The sequence below is a fragment of the Zalophus californianus genome, chromosome X (assembly GCF_009762305.2).
Source record: "Zalophus californianus isolate mZalCal1 chromosome X, mZalCal1.pri.v2, whole genome shotgun sequence".
NCBI classification, from domain to species: domain Eukaryota; kingdom Metazoa; phylum Chordata; class Mammalia; order Carnivora; family Otariidae; genus Zalophus; species Zalophus californianus.
In genome coordinates, this window is record NC_045612.1 from 36,899,702 (window position 1) to 36,915,157 (window position 15,456).

Genomic DNA, 15,456 nt, shown 5'->3' on the forward strand with positions numbered 1-15,456 from the left:
CACAGACTTCTGAATATGAGGCCAAAGAAACCCTAGACACTGAAAACATATTGCAAAGTTACATATTTGGAGACTAGGAGAGGAAACAATAATTTGTGAAGTCATCTAATATAAAATAATGCAGTGGTTTGAGAAGGTGAGATGGATTTGGATTTTGAATTCTGGCTCAGCACTTAGAGCTGAGTGACCTCTGATCTCTGCTTCCTCAGCCATAACAATAAAGTTTTATAAGGATAATAATGATCATGTATGGAAAAGTGCTTAACATGTTTATACATAGTAAGTTCTCGGTGATTATTAGTTGACATATCATTTAAAATAATCTACACAATGTGTTAATTCAAGGATCTCTAAGCTCCTCCACTGAGCTTAGCACTCCGCTGGGCCCTGTCAGAACCACAAAAGAAGTATGAGAAATGGTAACTTGTTCACATTCACTCGGCTAGCAAATGACAGAGCTGAGATTTCTAACCCAAGCACCATATTCTTAACTACTCATTTACTGCCATTCTGTAATTAGAAAGGTGATAAATCACATGGTCTCAAGATGAAAGAGAAAGTTTGGCAAGGGAAGGAGCCCTGGAAATAACTCTTAGAAAAGCATAGGCTCAGGACACCTGGGTGGCTCAGTCGGTTAAACATCTGCCTTCGGCTCAGGTCATGATCCCGGGGTCCTGGGATCGAGTCCCGTGTAGGACTCCTTGCTCAGCAGTGAGCCTGCTTCTCCCTCTGCCTGCCACTCCCCCTGCTTGTGCTCGCTCTCTGTCTCTCTGACAAATAAATAAATGAAATCTTTAAAAAAGAAAAAAGAAAAGCATAGGCTCTGTGTAGACTGAGAAGAGAGAGAAGGTATTCCAGGTGGAAGGGGAAAGCCTAAGAGACAGAAGCGGTAACAGACAAATGAGCCCACCTGATTGGTTTGTGTGGGGAAAGAGACCAAAATCATGGGACATCATAGTCTCCCTGTTGGGACGTAAATCTGACAGGCCCCTTATTAAGCAGATCCCTTCACATTTTCTGTCTCTTTTTCTTGCCCTTCCTAGAGTATTAACTAACCTGCTCTTCGACCTCTTTCAGGCTCTTCGAGACCCTCCAGTCTCTCTTCTGGTCTGTCTTCGGCCTTTTAAATCTCTATGTTACCAATGTGAAAGCCAGACATGAGTTCACAGAGTTCGTGGGAGCTACCATGTTTGGGACATACAACGTCATCTCCCTAGTTGTGCTGCTGAACATGCTGATTGCCATGATGAACAACTCCTACCAGCTCATTGCCGTGAGTAGCTTTGCTTGACAAGGTGATTACTTCATTTCAGGAGTGGTCACATTGGCCTGGAGCCCACTGGAAGCTCAATGAAGCAGTGTGTCGGCATCAAGTATTTTCCATTAGCTCTCCCAGTTGTTAGAGTGAATTATTTCTCTCTAAGGCAACTCGATTTGGACTCTGAGTGCATTGAATCTCAGTAATCTAGAAGAGGACGTTCTAGTTAATAAGACTTTCTGGTAGCCTTAAAACTCTGAATCCATTTTCTTGCCTTAGGAAGGAGAGCTTGGGAAGTATGAGCACAGTTTGGAGTGACAAGTTATAGCCAAATGGATTCAGACAGAGAGTGACTACTTTTTGATACATGAGTAATTACACTCCACTGTGAGACACTCTTTGGTAGAGTCAATCACTGAATCTTTTTTTGACCATCATGCTACCATTTGGATCAGCAATATTACCCTAAACGAGAAATGGTGAAGGTTTAGGACAGGGGATTGGTCCAGGTCCTGCCCTGGTTTTTGATGCCAAAGTAAATATCTAACCTTAGCGTATTTTCTTATGATCTGCCTATCATATTTAGAAATGGAGTATTAGCAAAGGAGTTTTGGGTATCTGAGGTCCTGTTTAGTTGGGTGTCAGTGGATTTGGATGCTTCATTCATATTAAGATGCTAGATCACCCCCATGGGTCTATCTGTTGCTGAAAGTTTTTGCTATAGCACAGAAGACAGATGAAAAGACCTGACTCTTGTCTTCCTTCATTGATGTTATTTCTCAGATTTTGTCTGCCACTGAGGAATCATTTAGCCTACAGAGAAGCAGCTTAAATTATTGGTTATATAAATAAAAGTATACATATAAATATATACATAAATATACACACATTTTTACACACATAGATATACACACACATATTGTCCATATTTCGAGAATATTCCTGGTGATAGTGACCATCTGTGATCCATTTCTTTTTTTTTTTTAAGATTTCATTTATTTATTTGAGAGAGAAAGTAAGTGAGAGAGAGCACATGAGCAGGGTCAGAGGGAGAGGCAAAGGGAGAAGTAGACTCCCCAGCTGAGCAGGGAGCCCGACATGGGGCTCCATCCCAGGATCCTGGGATCATGACCTGAGCCGAAGGCAGATGCTTAACTAAGCGACTAAGCCACTCAGGCGCCCCTCTGTGATCCGTTTCAGTTAAGGACAGACCAAAGAGGAATGGGCTTATGTTGCAGCAGGAGTCTTTTGCGTTATCTATTAGGAGAAATTTCCTAACCATAAATAGCAATGAGATATATTCTCCTAGGTGGGTTTGTAGAATTTCTCTCACTGGACATTTTAAAGAAATCAGAATATAAAAGTATCCATTAGGATGGTTTAGATCTTAGGTACTTAGGTGGAGGCGTAGAGTGAAAAAATATATTAGGAGTTAGAAGACCAGGGACCCTAGTCCTAGTCCTGTTATTTATAACTGTGACCTTGAGTAACTTACTTTGCCTTTGTAGGCCTCAGTTTCTTCATCCAAGAAGTAAGAGGGTTGAAATGGATGGTCTTTATTGAGATATAATTGACATATAGCATTGGGTAAGTTTAAGGTGTACAACGTGATGATTTGATACACAGATATATTGCAAAATGTTTATCATAATAAGGTTAGTGAACACATCCATCACCTCACATAAATGACCATTTTGATGAGAACATTTAAGATAGCAACTTTCTTAGCAACTTTCAAGTATACAATACAATATTGTGAACTGGAGTCACTATGCTGGACATGACATCCCCAGAACTTACTCAACTTCTAACTGTACATTTGTACCCTTTGACAAATATTCCCCATTTCCCCCAACCCTCAGCCCCTGGCAAGCTCCCTTCTACTCTCTGTCTCTCTGTATTTGACTCTTTTAGATTCCACATATAACTGAGATCGGACAATACTGGCCTTCTTCTGCCTGACTTATTTGTCTTAGTATAATGCCCTCCAGTTGCATCCATCCAGGATTGCCTTCTTTCTCATGGTTGAGGAATATCCTGTTGTAGATATACACACCATATTTTCTTTTTCCATTTGTCTGTCAAGGGACAGTTAGGTTGTTTCCGTGTCTGGTCTCTTGTGAACAATGCCACAGTGGACACGGGAGTGCAGATATTTCTTCAAGATGATGGTTGCCTCTTCTTTGGCTATACACCTAGAAGTGGGATCGCTGGAACATAGAGTAGTTCTATTTCTAATTGTTTTGAGGACCCTCCATACTGTTTTCTATAGTGGCTGCACCAGTTTGCATTCCCACCAACAGTGCACCGGGGTTCCCTTTTCTTCACATTTGCACCACACTTGTTACCTCTTATCTTTTTTTTTTATTTTCATTTTATTTTTTATTTATTTTTTTATTAACATATAATGTATTATTTGTTTCAGGGGTACAGGTCTATGCTTCATCGGTCTTACACAATTCACGGCGCTTACCATAGCACATACCCTCCCCAATGTCCATCACCCAGCCACCCCATCCCTCCCACCCCCCCTCCATTCCAGCAACCCTCAGTTTGTGTCCTGAGATTAAGAGTCTCTTATGGTTTGTCTCCCTCTCTGGTTTTGTCCTGTTTCATTTCTCCCTCCCTTCCCCTATGATCCTCTGTCTTGTTTCTCAAATTCCTCATATCAGTGAGGTCATATGATACTTGTCTTTCTCTGATTGACTTATTTCGCTCAGCATAACACCCTCCAGTTCCATCCACGTCGTTGCAAATGGCAAGATCTCATTCCTTTTGATGGCTGCATAATATTCCATTGTGTATATATACCACATCTTCTTTATCCATTCGTCTGTCGATGGACATCTTGGCTCTTTCCATAGTTTGGCTATTGTGGACATTGCTGCTATAAACATCAGGGTGCACGTACCCCTTCAGATCCCTACATTTGTATCTTTGGGGTAAATACCCAGTAGTGCAATTGCTGGGTCATATGGTAGCTCTATTTTCAACTTTTTGAGGAACCTCCATACTGTTTTCCAGAGTAGCTGCACCAGCTTGCATTCCCACCAACAGCGTAGGAGGGTTCCCCTTTCTCCACATCCCCGCCAACATCTGTCGTTTCCTGACTTGTTCATTTTAGCCATTCTGACTGGTGTGAGGTGGTATCTCATTGAGGTTCTGATTTGCATTTCCCAGAGGCTGAGCGATGTTGAGCACTTTTTCATGTGTCTGTTGGCCATTTGGATGTCTTCTTTGCAGAAATGTCTGTTCATGTCTTCTGCCCATTTCTTGATTGGATTATTTGTTGTTACCTCTTATCTTTTTGATAATAGCTGTTCTCTAACACTTGTGACATGATAGCTCCTGGTGGTTTTGCCTTACATTTCTCTGATGATTCCTGATGCTGAGCAATTTTTCCTGCACCTGTCGGCCATGTCCGATGCAGTGGTCTTTAATATCCCTGCCGGCTCTGACATCCTGTGAGTCTGGATGTCTAGATGAACAAGGCTAAGCTTGCAAGGTCTCTTCTAGCTCTGAAATGTTGTCCACCTGCTGCTTTTGAAATGGAATATCACTCAATTTTATACTTCTCTCTCTCAATAGTTCGAACCCAACCAGGCCAAGAATTCTGGAATGATCTATGCTCACTCCAAGTCTGTCTGTATAAAGGGGACAGACCTAAAATCTCAGGGGGTTATTTTTCCACCACTAGGCCTAGCATCCCCTTACCTTGCCAAAGATGGTAATATTCATGCTGAGGCACTTGTCATTTTCTCCCTGAGTGTCTTGCAGCTGATTGCTCCTAATGGCAGTGGAAAACAAAGAGATTTTCTTGTCACCTAATACAGGGCTGTGGTGTCTCCCACTGAGCTCAGTGACATTTGGTAGGAAGGATGGAAATAATCTTCTGTTTATGTGTCTTTATCATTTGGAACTGGATCCAGTGGGGTCCTGATATTGGGCAACCAGATTCCAAAACTATCTGGATCTGTCTGAGCAGTAAAGACCAGCGAGTAGATTTGATTCCACTCGCCACATCTCCACTTCTGTAAGTCAATGTAGTTTTTAGAAGGGCCCTGACGTGGAGGAAAGGTCATAGGAAGGGAAGCCACTGAGGATAAATCTCTCCTACTTCAAAAGGTATCAACAGGCTGACTCAGTCTAAGTGGAGACTCAGTTGTTGACATGGTTTACTGGGAATATGTTTAGTGTACATCCTAAGACAGGGCTCAGGAACACCAGGTAAGAGCAGTCCCTTGAAAGGTCAAGCTCTTTCTCAATGCTCTGCACAGGATGCAGAGCTGCTGGTGGAGTAGAGATATGGCTCTTGAGGAATTCATATTTCTGTGCCAGAGGAGGCTCCACTGCAGTCATAGATAGTCAGCTTCAAGATATGGGGAAGCAAGGATCACTCCAGGCGTGTGCTCTGTGGTCCCAGCCAACATCATCAGGTGAAGCTGGCCATATTTTATATTATTATTATTTGTGATTAGCATCGATTTCCCTTCTCCCTTTACCCTTTTCTCTCTCTCAAGCTGCTTATTTCTCTCTGTGACACTTCTTTCAACACATCCACCTTGTCACTGCTGCTCCTCATGTGTATGCTCCCAGTTCCATCAAGTGAAGCTGCCCTTGATACCATTTTCATCAAATTTACCCTTATGAAAATATGAGGTGGGAGAGACAGACCAGCCCCACAACATTCATTTACCTTAGGATCTATTCCTACGTCCGACTCACCTACAAGGGGCATCTCTTTTGCCTGAGACGGGTCCTCACAAAACATGGGGCTTATACTGATCTGTGTGATATAGCCTCGTGCAGCAAGTTACTAAGAACCCTGCTTCTCTGGCTACTGTGGAGTGTTCACTCTAAAGCTGAGATTAAGTAAATAGCACTTGCCTCACTGAGCCACATCTGCTGCAAGGCTTGGGGAGAGCCCAAATACACAGAATTGATTATCTCCCCTGGGGTGGCAGCATTTGGAGGCTCAGATAATGGATGAAGTCTCCAACTGCAAAAGACAGCTATGCCCATGAAGACATTCATCAAAACAATCCCAGCACTGCAAAAACAGTAAACAAGGCCGGAAGGGGCCACCGCACACCTGGGAATGCCAAGGGAGGGGGGAGGTGGTCTTCCTGCCCACCCCCAGTCACCCAAGACCAACCTCAGACCTCCAAAGCACAGAGAAGAAGACAACTCGCACACTACACCCATGATTCGTAACCCACTAACAAGGCAGATAACCAACTGCTATGCACTGATACGGCACCCAGTTGTGAAGACATTGAAATATTTCCATACCAGTTGGTAAATAGCTGCCACTCCAGCTGTTCCCTCTGGGATGCCCCTAGATCACCTCACAATTCAGCGGGTGAAAGGTGATGCCTGCAACAGCAGGTATTTTGCACGCCTCTGTTCCAGTGCTATTGCTGGCGTACATTCAGATTGGTTAGTTTCTTTGTTTTTAATTATATTATTTATTGATTGGAGAAAGAGAGAGTGTGTGTGTGTGCACAAGCAGGGGGGCGGAGAGGCAGAAGCAGGCTCCCCGCTGGGCAAGGAGCCCGACATGGGACCCAATCCCAGGACCCTGGGATCATGACCCGAGCCGAAGGCAGATGCTTAACAGACTGAGCCACCCAGGCGTCCCTGATTGGTCGGTTTATTAAACAGTCTGAATGTCATCGTGGCAGGCAGAATCCTAAAATGCTCCCCTAAGATTTCCCACCCTAATCGTCAGGACTGTGAATATGATTAGATGGCACGTTTGTGATTACATTGCATACGTAGCAAAAGAGATTTTACAGATGTAATTAAGGTTACTAATCAGGGAGATTATCCAGATGGGCCTAATCTAATCACATACGTCCTGTAAAAGCAGAGTTTTCTCCAGCTGGTAACGAAAGAAGATGTCAGAGATTCGAAGCATGAGGAGGGTTTACTGGGCCGTTGCTGGCTCTGGTAACACCACTCACCACCTCTTCCAGTTGTCCCTCCAACTCTAGGGATAAGAGGGGCTCCCTGCTGTTGCTCAGCTGAAAATTCTCTGAGCTGTCTCACTGTCCTGTTTGGCTTCTTATCTCTTCCATCATCAACATACTAATCCCTGTTTTAAATTTGCTGCTTGAAAGACCTAGAGTGATTTCCATTTGTCTGGCTGTACCCCCAACCCATCCGTATGTCTCTGATTAGGTTTTTGTGGCGTTGGTTTATTAAGGACAGATGGGGCTGAGACTTGAAGGTCAAATATGGAAAGACAGAAAAGGGGGGATAGCTTTCAGATCTCATTTCTGGCAGGGAAATAGTTTGCACATCAGCAAGGATCAGCCTGGTGTTGTTTGAAGGCAACAAGGGTATAGGAGATGGCCTCATTCTTTTCTGCCTCCTCTTTGATTTCCCATGGAAATATCTTCAAATGGGGGGCACCTGGGTGGCTCAGTCGGTTAAGTGTCTGCCTTCAGCCTAGGTCATGATCCCGGGGTCCTGGGATCGAGCCCCAGATCGGGCTCTCAGCTCAGCGGGGAGCCTGCTTCTCCCTCTCCTTCGTGCCGCTCCCCCTGCTTGTGCTCTCTCTCTCTCTCTCTCTCTCTCAAATAAATAAATAACATCTTTTAAAAGAAAAGTAAAAGAAAATATCTTCAAATGGGAATAATGCCCTCCCTGTGCCGATAGGGAACATGCCCCAGCAATGAAGAGAAGCATGTAGGGGAATCATATCTCTAGGAGCTGGCTGAGTTCAGAGCCTGCCTTTAGAAAAATAATTTTAAAAGATGAGGCCTGCTCTTATGGCTTGTCACATCCCCATTCTGTGTCTTTATACTGCTGTCCACCTGGCTCAGCGTAGCACCCTGGGCTAACTGCCTTGCCTTACGTGGACCTTACCTTGGACAAGCCCTTTGCCTCCACCTCTAGGCCCGAGCTAAGCTCTTTCTCAGTCCCCTAAGGCTTAGAGAAGTCAGTAATAAGCATGCAGTGCCTATCTAGCGTACAGACAGCCTTTATTCGTCTGATAGGCATTCAACTGTTTTCAGTCTATTATCATTATAACTCCCATCAATAACTACCATTTATGGAGCACTTATTATATGCCAGACACAATACAAAGCACTTTTCATACATATCTTCTCATTAAATTTTTTCAACAACCTTGTGAGGCAGGTACTATTATTAATTCAATTTGATAGGTGAGGAAACTGAGGCACAGAGCTCAAAGTGACTTACCCAAGGGTACTGGCAGGTGTATCTAATCCAAAGTAATCACAATACTATACCCACCCCTTTCCCTGCCTGCATTCCAACTCCCCAGACCTGGATGCACACCCCCCACCCCACCCTACACCCAGCCTTGGACTCCCTCAGCTTTATCCTACTTGATTCACTGACTCGAACTGTCCCCTGACTTCTAACCAGAGGACTATCCTCTAAGGAGTCTTTCCCTTGGTTCTAGAGATTAAGTGTCTTCCATTTCCCTGAGGTTCCCTGCCCCCTCCCCCCCAACACACACACACACACACACACACACACACACACACACACACACACACACACAGATGCTGGCTCTCTTTTTCTCCTTCAGTGTGCCTGTGCGCACTTCAGGCTTCCAGTTTCTTCTTAGCTCTGCCCTGAATACTGCCAGCCTCCTCAATGAACATTCACACAACCCACCTGAGATAATCCCACCCACAAAGGGTAAAAAGTTCAGCTCTCTCAAGTTCATTTGCATGACAAGAATTCCTCATATTCAACTTACACATCCTGCCTTGGGATCAGCCTCTCATGCTGTCGCTTCCCAGAGAGCTCTTGCGGGGCCAAAAGGCTCTCTTGAAAGTATATCCTCACAAGCGACTGGACTTCAGGGAAGTCTCTAGAAGAGGAGCATTCTCTCTGCGGACGCTGCAGGGGGCACCAAAGGCTGACTTTTCAGATCTCTGCATCTTGCCTGGGCCTGGCCTTCCCCCTGCTGGTCTAACACAGAAATGGATTCCTCGGTCTCTCTGCGTCAAGGCCCACTCATGGTTTTGTCAGCCAGTGGTCCGAGAGCCCGCATCTGCTGAGGATGGAGCTCTTCACCTCAAAATGCCGAAGGTATCCTTTGGTAGGTCTCTGCTGAGCGGCAGTCTCTGCTTCTGGCAGCAGCAACAGCCTTTGATGCCTGGTACCTGGTAATGATCTTGGTCACGGACAAAGACGAGGTCGGGGGAGTTGGAGGACGGGAAGAAGGCAATGAAGGGAAGTGGGGTTTCCTTCCCCCATGCTAAAAGGCAACCAGACAGGGCAGATGGCCGTACTGCCCCTCTGCATCCCAGATTCTCCTGTCCTGGATGTTCAGCAGGAACATCAGTAGTTGTCATGGTGACTCTTCTCTTGGGTGACTCAAACCAAACAAGACCAAGTATGCAAGAGACAGGAAGGGCTTAATGCCCCAAGAATCCCTCTGTCCGTCTACTGGCTGACGTCCTGGACTCTTTCACCCATTCACTTAATAATAAATATCTCTTGGATGGATAAATATATTTATATTTAACAAATATTTATTGAGAGACTACACCGTACTCTACTATTCTTGTTACTGGGGACACATTAGGTGACAGGTGAACAGGACAGACAGACCTCTGTCCTCATGGGGTCTACAATCACGGAACCACAGCTTCAAATTTCTCTTTGCATTTCCTTTCTTCCTTGAAGATTGCCTTTAACCTTTTCTGGGTCATGGATTGCTTTGATCATCTGTTAAACATGGACAAGAGAAATGCACATATGAGCAGACGTGATCAAATGCAGCATAAAATCTCAGAGGATTCACAAACCTCCTCCCGCTGTCATCCAGAAATAGCTCACCTTAAGACCTGTCGCCAGTTAGCATGCAAATATGTGTTAAGCTGTTAGGAGGTCACTTGTGACTCAGTGTAAATGAATCTGATCCCTTACTGAGATCAGGTTTGCACAGGGGGCCAAGCGAGCGAGACAGACCATGAGGGAATTGTACCTGAAGACTGCGGAAGGGACACCAACAAGGAAAAGAGATTAGAGGCACCGAAGGAAAATGTCACCATCATCGCAGCTTTGCAAAGGATCATCAGGTCTGTGCAACAGTCCCCGAAGCCAAAGGTGCCTTCAGCCACTCTGTAAAATAACAACCACCAATGGACAATCTGTGTCCATAAAAATGACCGTGTTTTTATTTCCAATGATTTCAGAGCTGAGACTCGGGAAGAACTGTTCCTTGTGGAAGACCTGACCCCCCTATGGACTGGTCTCTGAATGTTCTCTTCATTGGCTACAAATCATATTTGTGGACGAGTCAAAGGCTCATGGCCAAAAGGTCATTGTTGGGAAATGGGGTTCTTCTTGGCTTCTGCTTGTTCCCATTATCATTGTTCTGGGCACCAGGAGTCAGTTGACTAGAAAGCTAAGTGGTACAAATGAGCTTTGATTTCTGAGCAGTTGAGGTTTAGAAACTAAATGTGAGCTCGGAGTGATTAATATTAATAAGGCCTCTCTCTTCCTGTGGTCATCGGAGCCCCAGGTTGTAGCCCAAATCCATGAGAGACAGCACAGGCCAGGAGGTGTCCTTGAGCTACAACACAGAAGTCACAATACCCAGAAGGAGCATCGGAGGTAACAACTCGCTGCGCTACTCTGCCTTTCCCTCGAGGCCTGAGAGCAAAGTTACATTACATCAGCTGTCAAAGTAAATTTGTTTTCGTTTGAAAGAGAAAAACAGAGGAGATCTAAGAGTAAAACTGAAGAGAAAGGGTCATTGTATTTCTTTCTTATCGTCCTGTCTTCTGTCACAGGAGTCTGCTCTTTCCTCTGTTCTCGTTCCCAGTTTCCCCTGGGGATTTGGCCTTCTAGAGAAGTACCTGGGCCTATAAAATTGTGAGCTCATCACAAAAGCTTTATGACAAATATATTTATCTCAAAGCTGCCCTTACTAAATGTGGCATATCTGGATGCTCCCATAGTTAAGAAAGTGTTCTAGATCCCCTCATTCATTAGAAAATCAACATTATTAAAGAAGGTTTGAACTATTAGAATTAGAATCCTCTCAACTAACTCCACCAAAATTCCTATTGACCTTGCCCTAAAGATTCCTAGGGGTACAAAGAAGTTTCTAGCCCCCAATAAATCTTCTAGGAGATTTTGCTACAGGGATTTTTCTCTTAATACCTCATTGCATACATTTCATACAAGAAAACTAATGCAAGATACTTGATGCTGGAGTCCCTCCACCCTTAAGCAGGATACAGGTGTCTGACACATAGGTGGCTCTCACTTAATATCTACTGAATAAATGAGTAAATTCATGAATTCCCAATGCATGTGACAAAATATTTTAAAGTCTGAAGACGGAGCAACGGACAAAGCTGACCAAAGCTGAACTCCTTGGCCTCTAGTTCAGGGGTTGGTCAAATTTTTTCTACAAACAGGAAAACAGTGAATATTTTAGGCTTTGTGGGCTATAAGACCTCTGTCACCACTATCCAATTCTGATATTATAACACAAAGGAAGCCGTAGAAATACATAAGCAAATGGGCATGACTATATGCCAATAAAACTTTATTTATGGGCATGGAAATTTGAAATTCATATAATTTTTGTGTAAAAACTGTTACTCTTCTTTTGATGTCTTCTCAATCACTTAGAAATGTAACAACCCCTCTTAGATCTCAGGCTGTTCAAAACCAAGTGGCAGGCAAGACTAGGCCTGCAGGCCATCGTTTGCCTACTGCTGTTCTAGTTGTTTCCATATGTATCTCTTTTTTACCTTTGTAGACGGAGGCTCCCTGAAGACAGGGGCTCTGCTTTAGGTTTTCTTTATATTCCCCTGCTGCTTAGTAACATGTGGGACACATCATAGGTACTCAACACATACTTTTTCACTGATTGACAGGGAGAAGCTTGAGGAAATCCCTGATCTTTGGTTTGTCGACTGTGTTAAAAAATGCATAATGAGGATTTATATCCATCGCAAGTGTTTGGTCTTTGGAGATTACATTTCTATGGCAATGGGTGGAAGCATTATCTGACTGAAAAGAGATCTGCCTACATGATGGATTTCATAATTATAGTAACATAGCGCTTTATACTTCCCAAAGCACATTTGCAGATATTGTCTTATTTGATCCTCATCAGGACTTTTGAGGGTAGGCAATATTATCTGTGGGTTACGGATGAGGAAACAGGCTTCCAAAGGTTGAGACTTGACCGGGGCTACATGGCAAGTTTGTTCATTCATTAATTCATTCTTTCTACAAGGACTTGAGAGGCTGCCGCATGCAAGCAATTAGGTCAAGGTGAATGCAGGGCCAGTGATTCCTCAGGTGATGTTAAGAAGCAATCCAGAAAATAGAAGTGTGCCCTGGAGGGGCACCTGGGTGGCTCAGTGGGTTAAGCATCTGCCTTTGGCTCAGGTCATGATCCCGGAGTCCTGAGATAGAGCCCCATGTCCAGCTTCCTGCTCAGCAGGGGGGCTGCTTCTCCCTCTGCTCCTCCCCACCCCACTCATTCTCTCTCTCTCAAATAAATAAATAACATCTTTATTTTTTTAAGATTTATTTATTTGAGACAGTGACAGAGATAGCAAGAAAGAGTACAAGCGGGGAGGAGAGGGAGAAGCAGGCTCCCCGCTGAGCAGGGAGCCCGATGTGTGGCTCGATCCCAGGACACTGGGATCACGACCCGAGCCAAAGGCAGATGCCCAACCGACTGAGCCACCCAGGCACCCCTAAATAACATCTTTAAAAAAAAAAAAAAAAGAAGTGTGGTCTAGAGAGTTCAAAGTAAAGTCCCGATAAGTGAGGCAGATGGGGACAGACAAGTAGATTTTCCCATGCCCACGTGATCAGGCACACCTCTCTCTTCTGCCCAGGCTCAGAAATGGAAGGCCTGACTGAATTAGTCCTGGTTATTTCTGAAAACTGCAGGGTGAACTCAGCCACCCACAGCTCTCACCACCATCTGATGGCTTCTGTCCTCTGAAAGGAAAAGGTGCCTGTACTCCCCAAATGAAAGATACAGGCAAGCAGAACAATCTGTGTCTCCTTTCAATTTACATTTCTGGAGACCCCCAGAAAAGGGGACAGACAGTTCAGTGAGCTTCAGGACCACCACGTGTGCTGTGAATGGTGCTGCCAGAATTGTGCAGCGTACAACCTACACGGCCGAATGCAAGAGGCCTGCAAAGGTCTCTTCAGAAGCAGAAAAAGCTGAAGGAAACAAGTGGAAAAGAAACCTGGGCCGACAGAAGCCTGGCCAAGTGTGCAGTGGAATCTGTTTTCATAAATCTCAGAGTCTGCTCAGCAGGCTCTGTCTCTGCACTTTTTGCAGGTACCTTTTCTGACACACAGGAGTAAACTTGCTGCTTGTTGCAAAATCCCACTCGTGGAGCACTTCCCAAAGAGACAGTACACCTTAGCACCTTAGTAGTTAAGAGCTTGTGTCCTAAGGGTGCCTGGGTGTCTCAGTCGGTTAAGCATCTGGGATCCTGGGGGTGGGATGCTTCCACCATTGCCATAGAAATGTAGCTCGAGACAAGCGGCAAGTTCTGGCTGTCTGATGTCCCTTTCCCAGGGGCAAGCTAAAGGTGAAACACTTGGCATTTTATTTTCTGGCCCACTGTGTTTGAAAATGGCCAGAAGGCACTTACGTAGAGAAGACAGTGGCTCCAGAAAGCACTAAGAGAGCCCCGGTGCCATGACAGCCAGCACCCCTTGTCAGGACGTAGGGAGGGACAATTCTTCCAGCAACGGGGCTCAGTAGGATCTGAGAGTCCAATTAGAGCTTATTTTCTTTGAGGACCACCGGAGATATCACAAGTTCTTTTTTGCAGTGATAAACGGGATGCCTAGAGAAAGTAACATGGTTTGTTTCCATATGATCTACATGGTTTAGATTACCCAAAGGCTTGTAAGGTGCTATTCCTCAACCAAAACTTACCTACACTGGAGTGTGTGGGTGGCTCAGTTGGTTGAGCATCTGACTCTTGATCTCAGCTGGGTAACCAGTAAAAGGGTAACACACACCAAGCCCCTGAGTGGTCAGAGCAGTAATTCCAACCACTTAGCAATCGCAGAGCGGGATTCGCAGCTGTTTCCCACCTGGGGAGGGGTGAGGGAGGGGCGAGGAGGGACAGACACAACGGCCGCCCACTAGACAACTGCATATGTTCAGTCGGGAGAAGGACCTGTTTGTAACACCCAACGAGGGGGCTCTTGCAGTCTGAGAAGGGTTAACTGGACTATTGAGGGGGCATCAGTACTAGGGTGCGAGGGATGCTGGGGACAACGACTGGGTGGGGAGTTGGCACTGGAGGAAGGACTGGCTTTTGTACCCTGACGTTTTGCAGCTGAGTTTGTGCCCTTGAACTGAGGTTGCTACGAGGGCTCTGAAGTAGATAAACCAATCTCAAAGTCACTCGCAGCAGGCCCCAGAATGATGGGAACAGGACATTCTGTTACGGAACCTGGACTGGATCGCCCGACGGAAGAACCAAGCGACACCCGGAGATCTTGGAGGATAGGAGGTTTATTTAACACTGGCGGGCTCAGAGGAGAGTGGTCTCCAAAAGTCTGAGCCCCGAGCACAAAGGGGGCAATTTATACACATCTACTTCCGCACACTGGGCACTTTTCGGTGCGTGCGTGAAGCAGGGCAGGGAGAGGAACCAGGATTGGTGCGCGCAGGAAACAGAGCAGGGAGAAGAACCTGGAAGAGCCCTGGGGCAGGGGCTGGGACTCTCTCACTGGCTCGGTAGGCCATCTTAGGACACAGATTTTCCTTAACCATAACCAGCCAGCCACCTTGGGGAAGAGAGGAGGACTGCTGATTCTTTAGAGCTGGGGAACTGACTCCCCGCTAGACCACCACACACGCGCAGTAAGCCCGGAGGTCAGGGCGTGGAGGGGAATGGCGATACTCACCGCGGGGACGTTCTCTACTTCAGGGCTTCCAAGAGACCTGGACTACTTCCATATTCTGAAGATTCCTGTGTATTTTTTTTAACTGAATTCAAACAAAAATGGAGTTACAAAAACCATGATATATTTTAAATGCTCACATCTTTTTAAAATGGCATTTTTAGCCCTGAGGCAAAACCATAATACAATGTATAGCATTGGGTGCGGTCCAGAAATCTGCATTTTTAACAAATGCCCCATATGCACACCAACCTTTGAGAAGCGTGCCCTGAATTCTACCCGGTGAA

The 15,456-nt window shown here is 45.2% G+C and overlaps 1 protein-coding gene across 1 annotated transcript in view; it reads left to right on the plus strand.

Annotated features, from left to right (window-relative positions):
- TRPC5 (transient receptor potential cation channel subfamily C member 5) overlaps positions 1–15,456 on the plus strand; it is a 257,295-nt gene that overhangs the window by 229,483 nt on the left and 12,356 nt on the right. Inside the window, exon 8 of the mRNA XM_027609568.2 lies at positions 1,078–1,273. Within this exon, the coding sequence (XP_027465369.1) occupies positions 1,078–1,273 (196 nt within the window). The remainder of the gene's footprint in view (positions 1–1,077; positions 1,274–15,456) is intronic.